The sequence below is a fragment of the Salarias fasciatus genome, chromosome 8 (genome assembly GCF_902148845.1).
Source record: "Salarias fasciatus chromosome 8, fSalaFa1.1, whole genome shotgun sequence".
Taxonomy (NCBI): Eukaryota; Metazoa; Chordata; class Actinopteri; order Blenniiformes; family Blenniidae; genus Salarias; species Salarias fasciatus.
In genome coordinates this window covers 3878076-3890727 of record NC_043752.1, presented here as the reverse complement: position 1 = coordinate 3890727, position 12652 = coordinate 3878076, and the positions used below count along the sequence as shown (strand labels likewise).

At 49.0% G+C, this 12652-nt stretch overlaps 1 protein-coding gene across 1 annotated transcript; it reads left to right on the top strand.

Annotated features, from left to right (window-relative positions):
• Positions 1-1378: 1378 nt before the first annotated feature.
• Positions 1379-12000, top strand: LOC115393543 (janus kinase and microtubule-interacting protein 3-like). Its single transcript, XM_030098580.1, has 23 exons — positions 1379-1587; positions 1656-1898; positions 1982-2221; positions 4313-4507; positions 5409-5522; positions 5715-5870; positions 6095-6232; positions 6403-6438; positions 6639-6710; positions 6930-7034; positions 7242-7370; positions 7467-7550; positions 8128-8190; positions 8376-8474; positions 8578-8676; positions 8819-8872; positions 9108-9173; positions 9254-9322; positions 9438-9515; positions 9607-9840; positions 9978-10043; positions 10158-10214; positions 10680-12000. The coding sequence occupies exons 1-22, from the start codon at positions 1453-1455 to the stop codon at positions 10206-10208; spliced, it is 2526 nt and encodes an 841-aa protein (XP_029954440.1). The 5' UTR covers positions 1379-1452; the 3' UTR covers positions 10209-10214; positions 10680-12000.
• The last annotated feature ends 652 nt before the right edge of the window (positions 12001-12652 follow it).

Genomic DNA, 12652 nt, shown 5'->3' with positions numbered 1-12652 from the left:
TAAAGGGCTGCGACTCAAGACCAGAGCATCCCAAGACCAAAAGCTGAAGGAGCAGAGATAGAGTCAAGACCAAGGCCAGAGCATCCCAAGACCAAGACTTAAAGGGGTCAGACCAAGACCAGAAAATCCCAAAACCCAGACCTTAAGGGTAAGAGAATGAGTCAAGACCAAGACCAGAGCAACCCAAGACCAAGACCATAAAGGGCTAGGACGAAGTCAAGACCCAGACCAGAGTATCCCAACATCAAGACTTCTAGGATCGCCAACAAATCAAGACCAAGACCAAAGCACCCCAAAGCCAAGACATTAAGGGGCAAAACTGAGTCAAGATAAGACTTTAAGGGGAAGAGACCGAGTCAAAACCGAGGCCAAAAACCAAGATATTTAGGGTCGACACCAAGTCAAGAAGACCAGCGCACCCCAAACCCAAGAAGTCAAGAGCAACACTAGAGTCTCCAAGACTGAAGCAAAACCAAGATTTTAAGGGACTGAGACAGATTCAGGACCACATCGTGTTGTGTTGTGTTGAAGGTGAAGGTCCAGCAGAGGGAGACAAAGCGGTGATGGTGAGTTTTGACAGCTGAAGGATGCTGGGAGGAGAGGATGGGGGAGGCAGGGGGGAGGAGGGGGAGGAGATGACGCCAGCAGAGGCTGCAGAGATGCTAACAGCACCGACTCTCTCTGACAGGAGCTAACTGCTAAATGCTGCAGACACACAGAGGCGGGGAGGGACAGACAGGGCGAGACACGGGGGGGACAGGCAGAGGGGGGAGACACGGGGAGGGACAGACACACAGCGAGGCCGGGGGAGGCAGCTCTGATGCTGACAGCACACACACTCAGCTGCAGTGAAGCTAACTGCTGGTAGCATGCTGTAGAGAGGAGGCTAAAGCTCCTGACACACACACACACACACACACACACACACACACACACACACACACACACATGCAGTGTCCAAGGCTTCCAATTGGATGGTAAGTAATCTATGTGTGTGTGTGTGTGTGTGAGTGAGAGAGAGAGAGAGTGTATGTGTGTGTGTTTGTGTGTGTGCGTGCGTGCGTGCCCGTGTGTGTGACAGCTGCTGAGTGTTGATGTTGCCGTGGAAACAGTCATGTATCACACATGTAGTTGCATCTGAGTGTTGCCGTGTGTTCATGTTGTGCATTCGTATGTCGTTGTCTGTGTGTAGCGGTGTTTTCTTGTTGTGTGTGTCTGTCTTGTTGTGTCTTTATCCTGTGTCTAGTTGTGTGAGTGTTGATGTGTCTCTGTGTGTAGCTGTGTGTTCATACTGTGTTCAGCTGTGTGTAGTTGTATGTTCTTTCTGTGCAGATGTGTCTTCATGCTGTGTGTAGTTGTGTGTCTTCATGTTGTGTGTCTTTGTGCACAGGTGCAGATGTAGTCAGCGCTCAGGTTGACGGACAGCTGAGGGGGCGGAGCCTGCAGTCGGGGATGTCGAAGCGGGGAACGGGGGCGCGGGGTAAGGGCGAGCGACCCGACGCCATGGCGACCCTTCAAGCAGCCAATGAGGAGCTGAGAGCCAAACTGACGGACATCCAGATCGAACTGCAGCAGGAGAAGAACAAGGTGAGCACTGCATCTCCCAGAATGCACCTGTGGCCGCCACGCACGTCCTGACTGCCCACCTGCCTCAGGTGAGCCGTCTGGAGAGGGAGCACAGTCAAGAGCTGAGGGCGGAGCATCACCGGGCGACGGTCGCCGTGACGGAGCTGAAGACCAAACTACACCAGGAGAAGCAGAAGGAGCTGGCCGTGACCAGGGAGACGTTGCTACGGCAACATGAGATGGAGCTCATGAGGGTCATCAAGATCAAAGATGGGGAGATCCAACGTCTGAACGGGCTGGTGGTGACGCTGCGGGACGGCTCCACTGACAAGGTCTGCGTCCATTCATTCATTCATTCATTCGTTCATGGAAGGAGCAGCAGTAGGACATCTCAGAATCTGTCCCCGACCTCCAGGTGAGGAGCGCCCTGCTGGCGGAGGTGGAGGAGGCGCGGAGGAGCTGGGAGGCGGAGCGCTGTCGATTTCAGCAGGAGGTGCAGGAGCTGCGGGGGGCCAAGAAGAGCGCCGAGGAGGCGCTGGCGGCCGCCCAGCAGGCGTCCCAGGCCCGGGCGTCCGAGCTCCGCTCCGCCCACCACCAGCACCAGGAGGAGCTCAACCGCACCAAGAGGGACTGTGAGAGGGAGGTCCGCCGCCTGGTACGCCCCCGCGTCGGCACGCATCCACGCACCAAAACACACATGGTGTACAAACACGTCCAGACGTGAAAACAACACACATAAACGCACGAAAACAGGCGTTAACCATCGTCAACATGCACACCACAACACGTGTAAACACAGCCGCATATAAACACGTCACAGTTGGAAAAACATGTCACGTGTAAACATGTTACATGGAAACACATCAGTGCTCGTACACACAGAACAAATCAACACATGGCAACTCAGGAATCTGTGAACACACAGATCACACACTGCCTGTAGAAAGTCTTCACCCTCTGGGAGGTTTCATACTGCAGAAAGTAATGACCAATGTACCATGACTTTTTTTAACAAGTTGCTTAAAAATCTTTTCAATACCAAAATGAAAACAGATTTGCACAAACTCGTGTAAAGATGTCTAATGTTGGCCCTTCGTGGGCTGCACTCTGATCACTGAGTCTGTGTGGAGACGTCTCACACCAACACATCTTCAGTCTCCTTTCCTTCTTCCAAAGAGTTCCGCTCTCTGTAGGTTTCTCAGCTTCTGCCTTTGAGGTCCAGATACAACTCTGGATCTTATCTAAATCTGAATGTCTAAATCTGAGTTTTGGCTGGAGAACATTCACCCCGCTGTCTTTGAAACCCTCCCCTGAGCTTTAAAAGTGTTTTGAATGCCAGTTTTACACGACAGTGTTGTTCAGAGCCACTGAAAACACACGTAATAACAATCCAGCTTCATTGTCTCTCCGTACTAAATGCCGATAGTGTATCTGTGTGCTTGTGTGTGTGGTTGTATTTCAAAAACAAGCAAACAGCGCCAGCTTCTGGCCCGACGTACTGAATACATCATTTTCAGTTTTTCCACGTTTCCGTGTAAATGGACAACATTTTTAAAACGTTTGTGAAACGTTGCATTTTCACTTCATTCACAGACTGAATCTGCTTATCCTCCAGAGTTCAGTGATATTTTACATTTACGTACTGATTATATTCGATGTGATTGATTGCCTGCACTGTGTTCATGTTATCTTCATGTTCGGGGAAGCGTCCCCACTGCATGATGCTACCTCCACCGTGCTTCACAGTGGAGTGTTTGTGGCGATGCGTTTGCCAAACAGCATCCAGTCTGAGTCAAAAAAGCTGAATTTCAGACTGATCCAAAGAACCTTCATCCGGCGGAGTCGTCTACAAGCATTTGGGTGAATTCCAGCTCCTTTCAGCAGTGGCTTTTTCTGTGTCGCTCTCCCAGACAGCTTCGAATGGAGAGAGACTGACCAGCCGCTGCTGTGTTTACAGCCTCTCCCCTCTGAGCCATTAGAGCTCTAATCCACTTCAGAGTGGTTGTTGGGGTCCTGGCGGTCTCCCTCAGCAGTCCTCTTCCTGCCAGCCTCTCCGTTTATGAGAAATCTGTTTTCACTTTGACGTGAAAGAAAAATATACTGACGACGATTTCATCTGTGCAAAGGGTGAATATGTTTGTAGGCATTGTATGTGAACACATGAATAGAGGAAAACATGTAAGCATCAGATCAGCGCGTCCCTGCCATGCTGGTTGTGATAAAACATCGCGCTCTGACTCATGCGGCTCCGTGCTGCCGTGGATGAATACATGATTGTGTTGTGCACACATGAGGGACAGCGGTGCAGACGGGGCGCTGTGGGAGTGAGACCGAGGCTGGTACCGCACTGACAGACCGCACTCTGTTTCACTCTGACTCACACGCCGGCTCGATGAACCGCAAGCGAGCATCGAACCGTGGAACAGGTGGGACTCACCTGAGCTGCAGCTCCATGTGTTTGATTTCACGCTCAGGAGGAGACGCAGCTCCAAATCTGATGTTACTGCTGACAGGACCCCCCACCCCCTGTCTGAATGAGCCCGTCTTACCTGTCTGTAACCTCCCCACCCCCTCTCTGAATGACCCGTCTCATCTGCCTCTGTGAACCCTTCACCTCTCTGTATAACCTCTGTTTTATCTATCCTCTCCTTTCTCTGTCTCTCACCTGCTTGTCTGCTTTCTTAACTGTCTGTCTATGTCTCACCTGCCCGAGAGTCTCACCTGCCTGTCTCACCTGTCTGTGCAGATGGATGAGATAAAGCTGAAGGACAGGGCCGTGTCCGTTTTGGATAAGGCCTTGGGGCTGCAGGCAGGCCACGCCCACCGCCTGCAGCTGCAGACTCAGGCTGCCGAGCAGCAAATCGCAGCAATGAGAGATGCTCAGAGGGCAGGACTAAACCACCCCTCCCCAAACTCCACCAATAACAACGCTCCTCACATTGTAAGACCCGCCTCTTCCTGCATGCCCTAACTGCATGAGAATAACCCCCTCTCCAATTCTATTCTGAAAGGTCACAGCGATGCTCCTTTAGTTTGAAAGATCTCAGCAGAAGTCTGACGAGATGAGCTCCAGTTTTGTGTTTGTGTGACCGTCGACTGTGGTGGGCCACTGTGCCCTCAGCTCGTACTGTCAGGCTCACTCTCACTCATCACGCATTCTCAGGTAACTATGGTGACCTTTCAGATATCATCAGGCTCCGCCTTTTTCAGACTCATGTTGTCATCCTCATGGCCGCTGCCCGACCCCCATGCTAACACGACATTCCCACAATCCTCTGATTGCTCCCTAATTCGTGACATATGACTCAGCAAATCGATTCAAGTCAAGTCAGTTTTAGTTAAATAGAACCAAATACAACACAGTTAAAACCATGACAGTGGACGTCAATGCAGTGTTTCCTAATAATATACTCTACAGGAAGCACGTGTAATGTGAAAAATATGGGTCCGAATAAAGAACCCTGTGGAACTCCATGGTTAATTATAGTCTGAGCTGAAGAGTCGTCATTAGCACAAATAAAGTGAAATCTGTTTGATAAATATGATTAAAAAACCAGTTTGATTCCTGTAATCCTGATACGTTCTTGTCTGAACTGGGATGTTATGAGCAGAAGTATCAAATGCAAGACTGAGCTTTAACAGGACGAGAACAGAAACAAGTCAACACAATCCGCTATCAGAGTCTGAACTGCATTACCCAGCATGCCTGGGTAGCATGCCGTAGGGGGGTGTCTCTAAGCCTTTCGGAGGTGGGTTAAATGAACCCTCCACTGTGACTTGCAGGTGTGTTTTGGTGCTCTGCGATTGGAGCTCTGTGATTGGCTGTTGGTCTTCTGTCTCAGTCTCAGGAGGAGCGCGACACGCGAAGGTTTCAGCTGAAGATTGCAGAGCTGAGCGCCGTTGTCCGCAAACTGGAGGACCGCAATGCCCTGCTGTCCGAGGAACGCAATGAGCTGGTACACACACACACAAACACACACACGGAAATAGTTCTGTGCTCTGGTTTCTTCACTGGGTGTTTTGGTTGTAATTCATGCCAGATCCTCTAGAGGCGCTCTCACTCCTGGTTTTTCCGACAGTTATTTTCTTGGCAATGAAGTAATTTTTGTTTGTGTGTGTGTTGGTGTGTTTGTGTGTGTTTTCTGCAGCTGAAGCGTCTCCGAGAGGCTGAGAGTCAGTTTCTTCCTCTTCTGGACAAAAACAAACGTCTGAGCCGGAAAAACGAAGAACTCGCTCTCGCGCTGCGTCGCCTCGACAACAAGCTCCGCTTCGTCACCCAGGAGAACCTGGAGATGGTAACTTTGGTAACCTCCGACTCCACCAACACACTTACACACAGTCGGAGTCAGAGTTGCATGTAACACACAGCATGCAGTTCCAGCTTTCACCTGCAGGAGTCGGCAGTGTAAATTCGGACCGATGTTCAGACGTCACTGAAAGCAGACTATTGTCGAGATAGAATAAGCGTCGAGAGGACTGTAGAGTGACAGTGTTGCCATGGTAACCGCGACATGTGTTGCGCCCACAGCGGAGACCGAGTTCGTTAAACGACCTCGATCGCAGCCACTCCTCCAGTTACCATGGCTACAGCCAAGATGCACGGGAGATGGAGTTTCTCCGCTTACAAGTGATGGAACAGCAACACATCATCGAAGACCTGTCCAAGGTAGAACTACAACCACAAACTACTGCCTGTACCTCTACCATCACTACTTCTCTGACTACTGCAATAAGTCGTCCACCTGCTTTTGAAACTAGTACTGCTCCTGCATTTTCTTCTTCATAATAAATGTCATCTCTAGTATTCTGAAAGATAAACACTGGTTGTGTTTTCAGGCTCTGGAGACAGCTGGTTACGTGAAGAACGTTATTGTAAGTAGTACTACTGTGAAGACAATAGCAGTGTAGTAGACGTGTGTTGAGCTGATGACTACCACCCGGTGATGGCACACAGCTGTAGCTGGTCCTCTTAGCTGTTCAGGGGTAGTTATTAGGTGGGGGCTGTTAGTAGGTTTAGCGAACAGTGTATCGAAGGCCGCCATCGGGACATGTTGTTGCTGTCCGTCCTGTAGGAGAGGGACATGTTGCTGAGGTACCGGCGGCAGGAGACGGTGAGGAGGAAACGAACCTTCAGAGCCTGCAGAGTGAGTCCACAACACCCGCCCGTTATCAATACTGCTAACAGACTGAAGCTTCAGGATGTAACTGATATTCACCACTATTATACACACAGTCTGTACCATTACTTCAGCTTTTTTACTGGAACCACATTAAATACTAGTTTGGATTTTGCTCCACCCACAGTGGAGATGTTCATTGTCTGAAAACTGTATCTGTTGGCTGGTTGGTTTGTTTATCTGCAGGTCATCGAGACATTCTATGGCTACGACGAGGAGGCTTCTGCAGACTCTGACGGATCGACTTTGTCGTTCCACACTGACAGAACTCCGGATACTGAACCAGACGAGGTAAACGAACACACAGCTGGATCCTGGACTGGCAGGTTCTGGTCTGTCTTGAATGGTCCTTGTTCTGGTTCAGCTGGTTTTGCTTTTATAGTTCTCTCAGTGATCCTGGTTCAGGTCTAACTGTTTTCAGTCTGATTGGGGTCGTTCAGACGGGTCTGGACCTGGTTATGCGGACTCTTTGTGACTGTGTGTGTGTGTGTGTTGCAGCTGTGTGTACGTGAAGAGGCAGAGCTTCGGTACCGTCAGCTGACTCAGGAGTACCAGGCGCTGCAGCGAGCCTACGCTCTGCTGACGGAGACCAGCGGCGGGAGCTATGACCCAGAGAAGGAGATCAAGGTGTGGCGGCTCTCAGCGATGCGGCAGTTAGTTGAGAAAACCTGAACTTATCGTACCTGATCTGACCTAACCCGACTGACTGGCCTTCTGTTTCAGACCCGAGAGCAGCTCCTGATGGAAATCAGCCGCTACCAGAGCCGGGTGGCAGACCTGGAGTCAGCGCTGACGCAGCAAGGACTGGTATTACAACAACAACAACAACAACTGACAACAACACAATGAGGACTGATAACAAAATAACATAAAGACAACAAAGACTGATAAGAAAACTCAAACAGCATCACAATGGAGATTGGTAAGATAATACAAACCACAGCTCAACAACAACACGACTCAACACAACATGACACAACGGATCGTACAGCTCGGGACTCCAGTCCAAGGAGAGGAACCACACAGTGGATCCTCTGCGTTCTGATTGGTTTCAGGGTAGAAATCGCTGCTGAAGAAACACTGGTTGTCATCAAATGACCAATGAGAGCCAGACAGAGGCAGAGCAAAGGTAGAACAAAGAACACAATGTCCAATCATGTTCCAGAAAGATCCAGACAGCAACCGGGCAGCCACGAGGAGCTCGACGCATCTCACACATGTGAGGAGGAGGTACAGGAGGAGGTGCAGGAGGTGGAGTGGAGCTCCCAGGGTTTTCATTTTATGACTGAACAGAATATAGAATGTAGAAATCTGGAGTGTAGAACATGTAGAACAAAGTGTGTGTGTGTGTGTGTGTGTGTGTGTGTGTGTGTGTGTGTCACAGGATGTCCAGTGGGTGGAGGAGAAGCAGAGTCTCTATCAGAGGAATCAGGAGCTGGTGGAGAAGGTGAACTCGATGTCTCTTCACACGGTCCAACGTTTTTGTTATTTTGTGTCCTATTTTTTTGTTTTTGTTTACTGATTTTCTGAAAACACAACAAAATTGACCACAAGAAAAGAAAACCAGACGGTACATGTCAGTTCTCTCACCTGTTTTTGTTGCTGTTGTCATTTGTTGTTTTTGCGGCACAGCTGAGGCAGATGGAGGGCGAAGAGCTGCGACTGAAAAGTGACATCCAGGACGTCAAAGATCAGAACGAGCTGCTGGAGTTCAGGATCTTAGAGCTGGAGGTGACAGGCTCACAACACAACAACAACAACAACAACAACAACAACAACAACTCCTTCTGAACAGTCAGTCTGATTGTCTGTCTTCTCCTTCCTGCTCTATCAGGAGAGGGAGCGACGCTCCCCGGGAATGAACTTCCATCAGCTCCATTTCCCAGAAGGCCTCAGTCCTCTTCAGATCTACTGTGAAGCTGAAGGAGTCACCGTGAGCATCTGAACGCACCTTTAGATACTGAATAAACACACCTGAACACACCTGTTTACACCTGTGTGTGTGTGTGTGTGTGTGTGTGTGTGTGTGTGTGTGTGTGTGTGTGTGTGTGTGTGTGTGTGTGTGTCTTTGTCAGGACATTGTGATCAGTGAGCTGATGAAGAAGCTGGACATTCTGGGCGATAACGCCGTAAGTGTATGTTGAATTTATTTTGTACACATGTTTGTTTGTCAACATGTGCTCAACACTTTCCATTTGTCCCGAGGAGGGAACTAACTCTTTATCCGCTGATGATCTGTTTGTGTTTCGGGGAATAAACAAACAGTGTCAGATGTTTTACATGTCATTTTTGTCTCCGTTTTGATTTGCAGCTGATTTTTTTTTTTTTAATATACATGTTGTTTTCACGTTTTTTTAAATGTAGAATCTGTCCAATGAGGAGCAGGTGGTGGTGATTCATGCCAGGACTGTGCTCACTCTGGCAGAAAAGGTAAATCACTCACACTGAGACTTTATCCGTGTTTGAAACCGCTTTACGTCATTTATCTTTTGATGCTGTTGCCTCTTCAGTGGCTGGAGTCCATCGAGGTGATGAAGTCGGCTCTGCAGCAGAAGATGTTGGACATCGAGAGCGAGAAGGTAAACAAACGTCAAGACGCACACCTTGAACTACACACTTCACCCAGCAGGGGGCAGAGGGATGAATAGCGTTGGCTTGAACCGGTTGCCACGGTGATGCTGTGCTGTGTTTCAGGACCTGTTCAGTAAGCAGAAGGGTTACCTGGACGAGGAGCTGGACTACAGGAAGCAGTCCATGGATCAGGCCCACAAGGTCCGTGTCAGAGGAGGGGAAGGGTCAACCGGGGTCAGGAGGTCGAGGATTATTAATATGAACCAGCGGGTGCGTCCTGTGGTCGGTGCAGAGGATCCTGGAGCTGGAGGCCATGCTGTTCGAGGCCCTGCAGCAGGAGCAGGAGTCCAGGAGGGCGGGGCTAAAGATGGAGGAGGGCGGTCTCTCCGTGACGCTGTCAGAGGACGAGAAGGAGGAGCTCAGAAGAGCCATGGACCAATGGAAACGCTCCGTCATGTGTGAGCTGAGAGAGCGAGACGCCCAGATCCTCCGAGAGAGGATGGAGCTGCTGCAACTCACGCAGCAGGTAAACAAGTAAACAACTCACGTAAACAACTGTGCAACAGGCCAGCAAGTAAAAAATAAATAAATAAAAAATCATGTAAATAAGTCAACAACGCAGAAAACAGGTCCTAAACATTGTGTAAACTTTATGTTTTGCAGAGAAATAAAGACCTGGAGGAATTTATAGAAGCACAGAAACGACAGATCAAAGAGCTGGAGGAGAAGGTATACAAACATTATAATAAGCATTTATGCCGTCGCCATGACAACAGAACTCATAAACAATCTACAGGACGATAACAAAACTAATCCTTCACTGTTTCTCTGTCTTTCCATCAGTTTTTATTTCTATTTCTGTTTTTCTCGTTGGCGTTCATCCTCTGGTCCTAATGGCAGGTCAGTCTCACACACACACACACACACACACACACAGTCTCGTATTTCTATCCTTGTGGGGACCTTCCATTGACTCCCATTCATGTCTAGCCCCTAACCCTGACCCTTACCCTAACCCTAACCCACACCACAATAAAGCCTAACCCTAAAGAAATGTTTTTGCACTTTTACTTTTTTCAGTAACAACAACATGGTCAAGAAAACACTGTTTCTCCTACTTAGGACCGGAAAAAGGTCCCCACAAGGCACGTCGTTTCACGTTTTGCTATCCTTGTGGGGACATTTGGCCCCAACAAGGATAGAAATATGAGAACACACACACACACACACACACACACACACACACACACACACACACACACACACACACACACGCTGGTCACTCACCAGGTTTAACCAGATGGTTCAGGATTTAACCAGTGTACAGGAAAGTAACCGGCCGCTCCCTGTGGTTCTTGGTTCCAGGGTCCAGCAGTTGGACTCTGGGCAGGTGGACTTGGTCCGGACCAGAACCAGGATTCAGGACTCCGAGTTTGGAACCAGCAGCTCACTGACGGAGGCCCGACGGGCCTCGCCGACGTCAGCCAATCAGAGCAGAGCGCAGCTGTCCACCGACTCTGAGCCCGCCTCTTCACACCTCACCAGAACGCCGCCGTGCCGCCTCGGAGATAACATGAGGTTTCCATGGCAACGGGCCCGAGGAACAATCGCACAGTGTGAAGTTAACCAGCTGACTGTGACCGCGTCAGACAGACATGACCGACCCATGACAGCGTTCACCCGGTGGAGAACTAGTTCGTCTGTCTTTGTTCTGATTGGCTCTCCCACCTGAAGACTGTGATGTCGCACAGGGGTCAGGTTACCACGGGTAACCAGCAGCTGCTGACTGACGGTAACCGCTGAAACACTCGCCATGCCAGGAAGTCTCGTGGAGTGGAAAACTAGTCAGCTGGTTCAACTAGTGAGGGAAACAAGACTCGGTTCCGGTTAAACAGGTTAAGGTGGTGAGTTAACCACGTGATGTGAGTGCAATAGCTTGGAATGAAACATTTTATCGGTTGTGGTGCTACTGACTTGTTAAGCCATTTCAGGAGGTTGAAGAACCCGGTTAAGTTATTATATAAACCAGTTGTGTTATTACGGGTGGAATAAGTTGAGCTGTTTAACCAAGCTTCAAAGGGAAAGGGGGGACGGTTCACCAGGAGGTTAACCAGCTTGTGATGCCACTGAATCGGGACCAAGTAGGACTGGTTAATTCCTGACTAGAGATGGTTAACTAAATTCACCCGTTAAAGGGTTAATCAGCCTGTTAACCAGATTCAGATGGTAAACTGAACCAGACGGAGGTGGTCAGCCCGGGTTGGGATGGTACTAGTTAACCAGGTTGAGGTAGTTCTGGTTAAACGGGGTCAGACCTCTCAGATCTTCAGCTGGAGAAAAACTGCTCCTCAGTTGTTGTTTTTTTTGATGGTGAAACTTTGATTCAAACCGAAACATCAAAAAGACGCCATGTTTTCTCCATCGTTTCATTTTTTTATGTTTGTTAATTTCCTTTAAAAAGTGGTTTCTTTTTTACTTTCACTTTGTACACGCTTCATGTTAAGATTCAGCTTCACTCTCTGTCTGTTTGCTCCTCCTCATCTTCCTCTCGCCTCCTCCTCCTCCTCCTCCTCCTCCTCCTCCTCCTTCTTCTCTCATACCTTTATTTTCACAGATCCTATTTTTATACCCGAATGTCGTCTGAACTCATCATGACACCTGTGAATAAAACACGCTGCAATCCAGATCCAAGGTGTGTGTGTGTGTCCGTGTGTGTCCGTATGTGTGTGTGTGTGTGTATGTGTGTGTGTGTGTGTACGTGTGGTCATCCCTTTCTTCATCCTTTTGGTGAGGATCTATCTGATGGTGGCTCCAACTAATACACAATAACTAGAACTCACAATGTCACAAAATCAGGAATTAAAACTGTTTAGGTGAACGCACACACACACACACACATGCACACACAGAGTGGTTGGTTCTCTTTGTAAAAAAATCTTTATATATTTTCAATCAATGCTAATGTTAGCTGTTAGCACAAAAGTGCTCTCACTGTACTGTGTGTGTGTGTGTGTGTGTGTGTGTGTGTGTGTGTGTGTGTGCACATTAGAATTAACTGCCTGCCAACCCAGTTACTCTGCACGTGCTGACACACAGTCATGTCAGATGAGATGTGTGTGCGCGTGTGTGTGTGTGTGTGTGTGTGTGTGTGTGTGTGTGGGAGCAAGACTGAAATGTATTTGACAGGCTTAGAAATTCTGCACTGCAGTGACTTCAGAGCATCAGCAGCAATGAGCACTGACCTGTGTGTGTGTGTGTGTGTGTGTGTGTGTGTGTGTGCGCGCGCGTGTGTGTGCGTTCTCGTATTTCTATCCTTGTTGGGGCCAAATGTCCCCACA

Bases quoted from the DNA above. Each gene is read 5' to 3' on its own strand.
- LOC115393543 (XM_030098580.1), top strand. From the start codon at position 1,453: ATGTCGAAGCGGGGAACGGGGGCGCGGGGTAAGGGCGAGCGACCCGAC. The intron at 1,899-1,981 runs GTCTGCGTCCAT...CCCGACCTCCAG, and splicing joins GGGACGGCTCCACTGACAAG to GTGAGGAGCGCCCTGCTGGC. The intron at 10,044-10,157 runs GTATACAAACAT...TCTTTCCATCAG, and splicing joins TCAAAGAGCTGGAGGAGAAG to TTTTTATTTCTATTTCTGTT.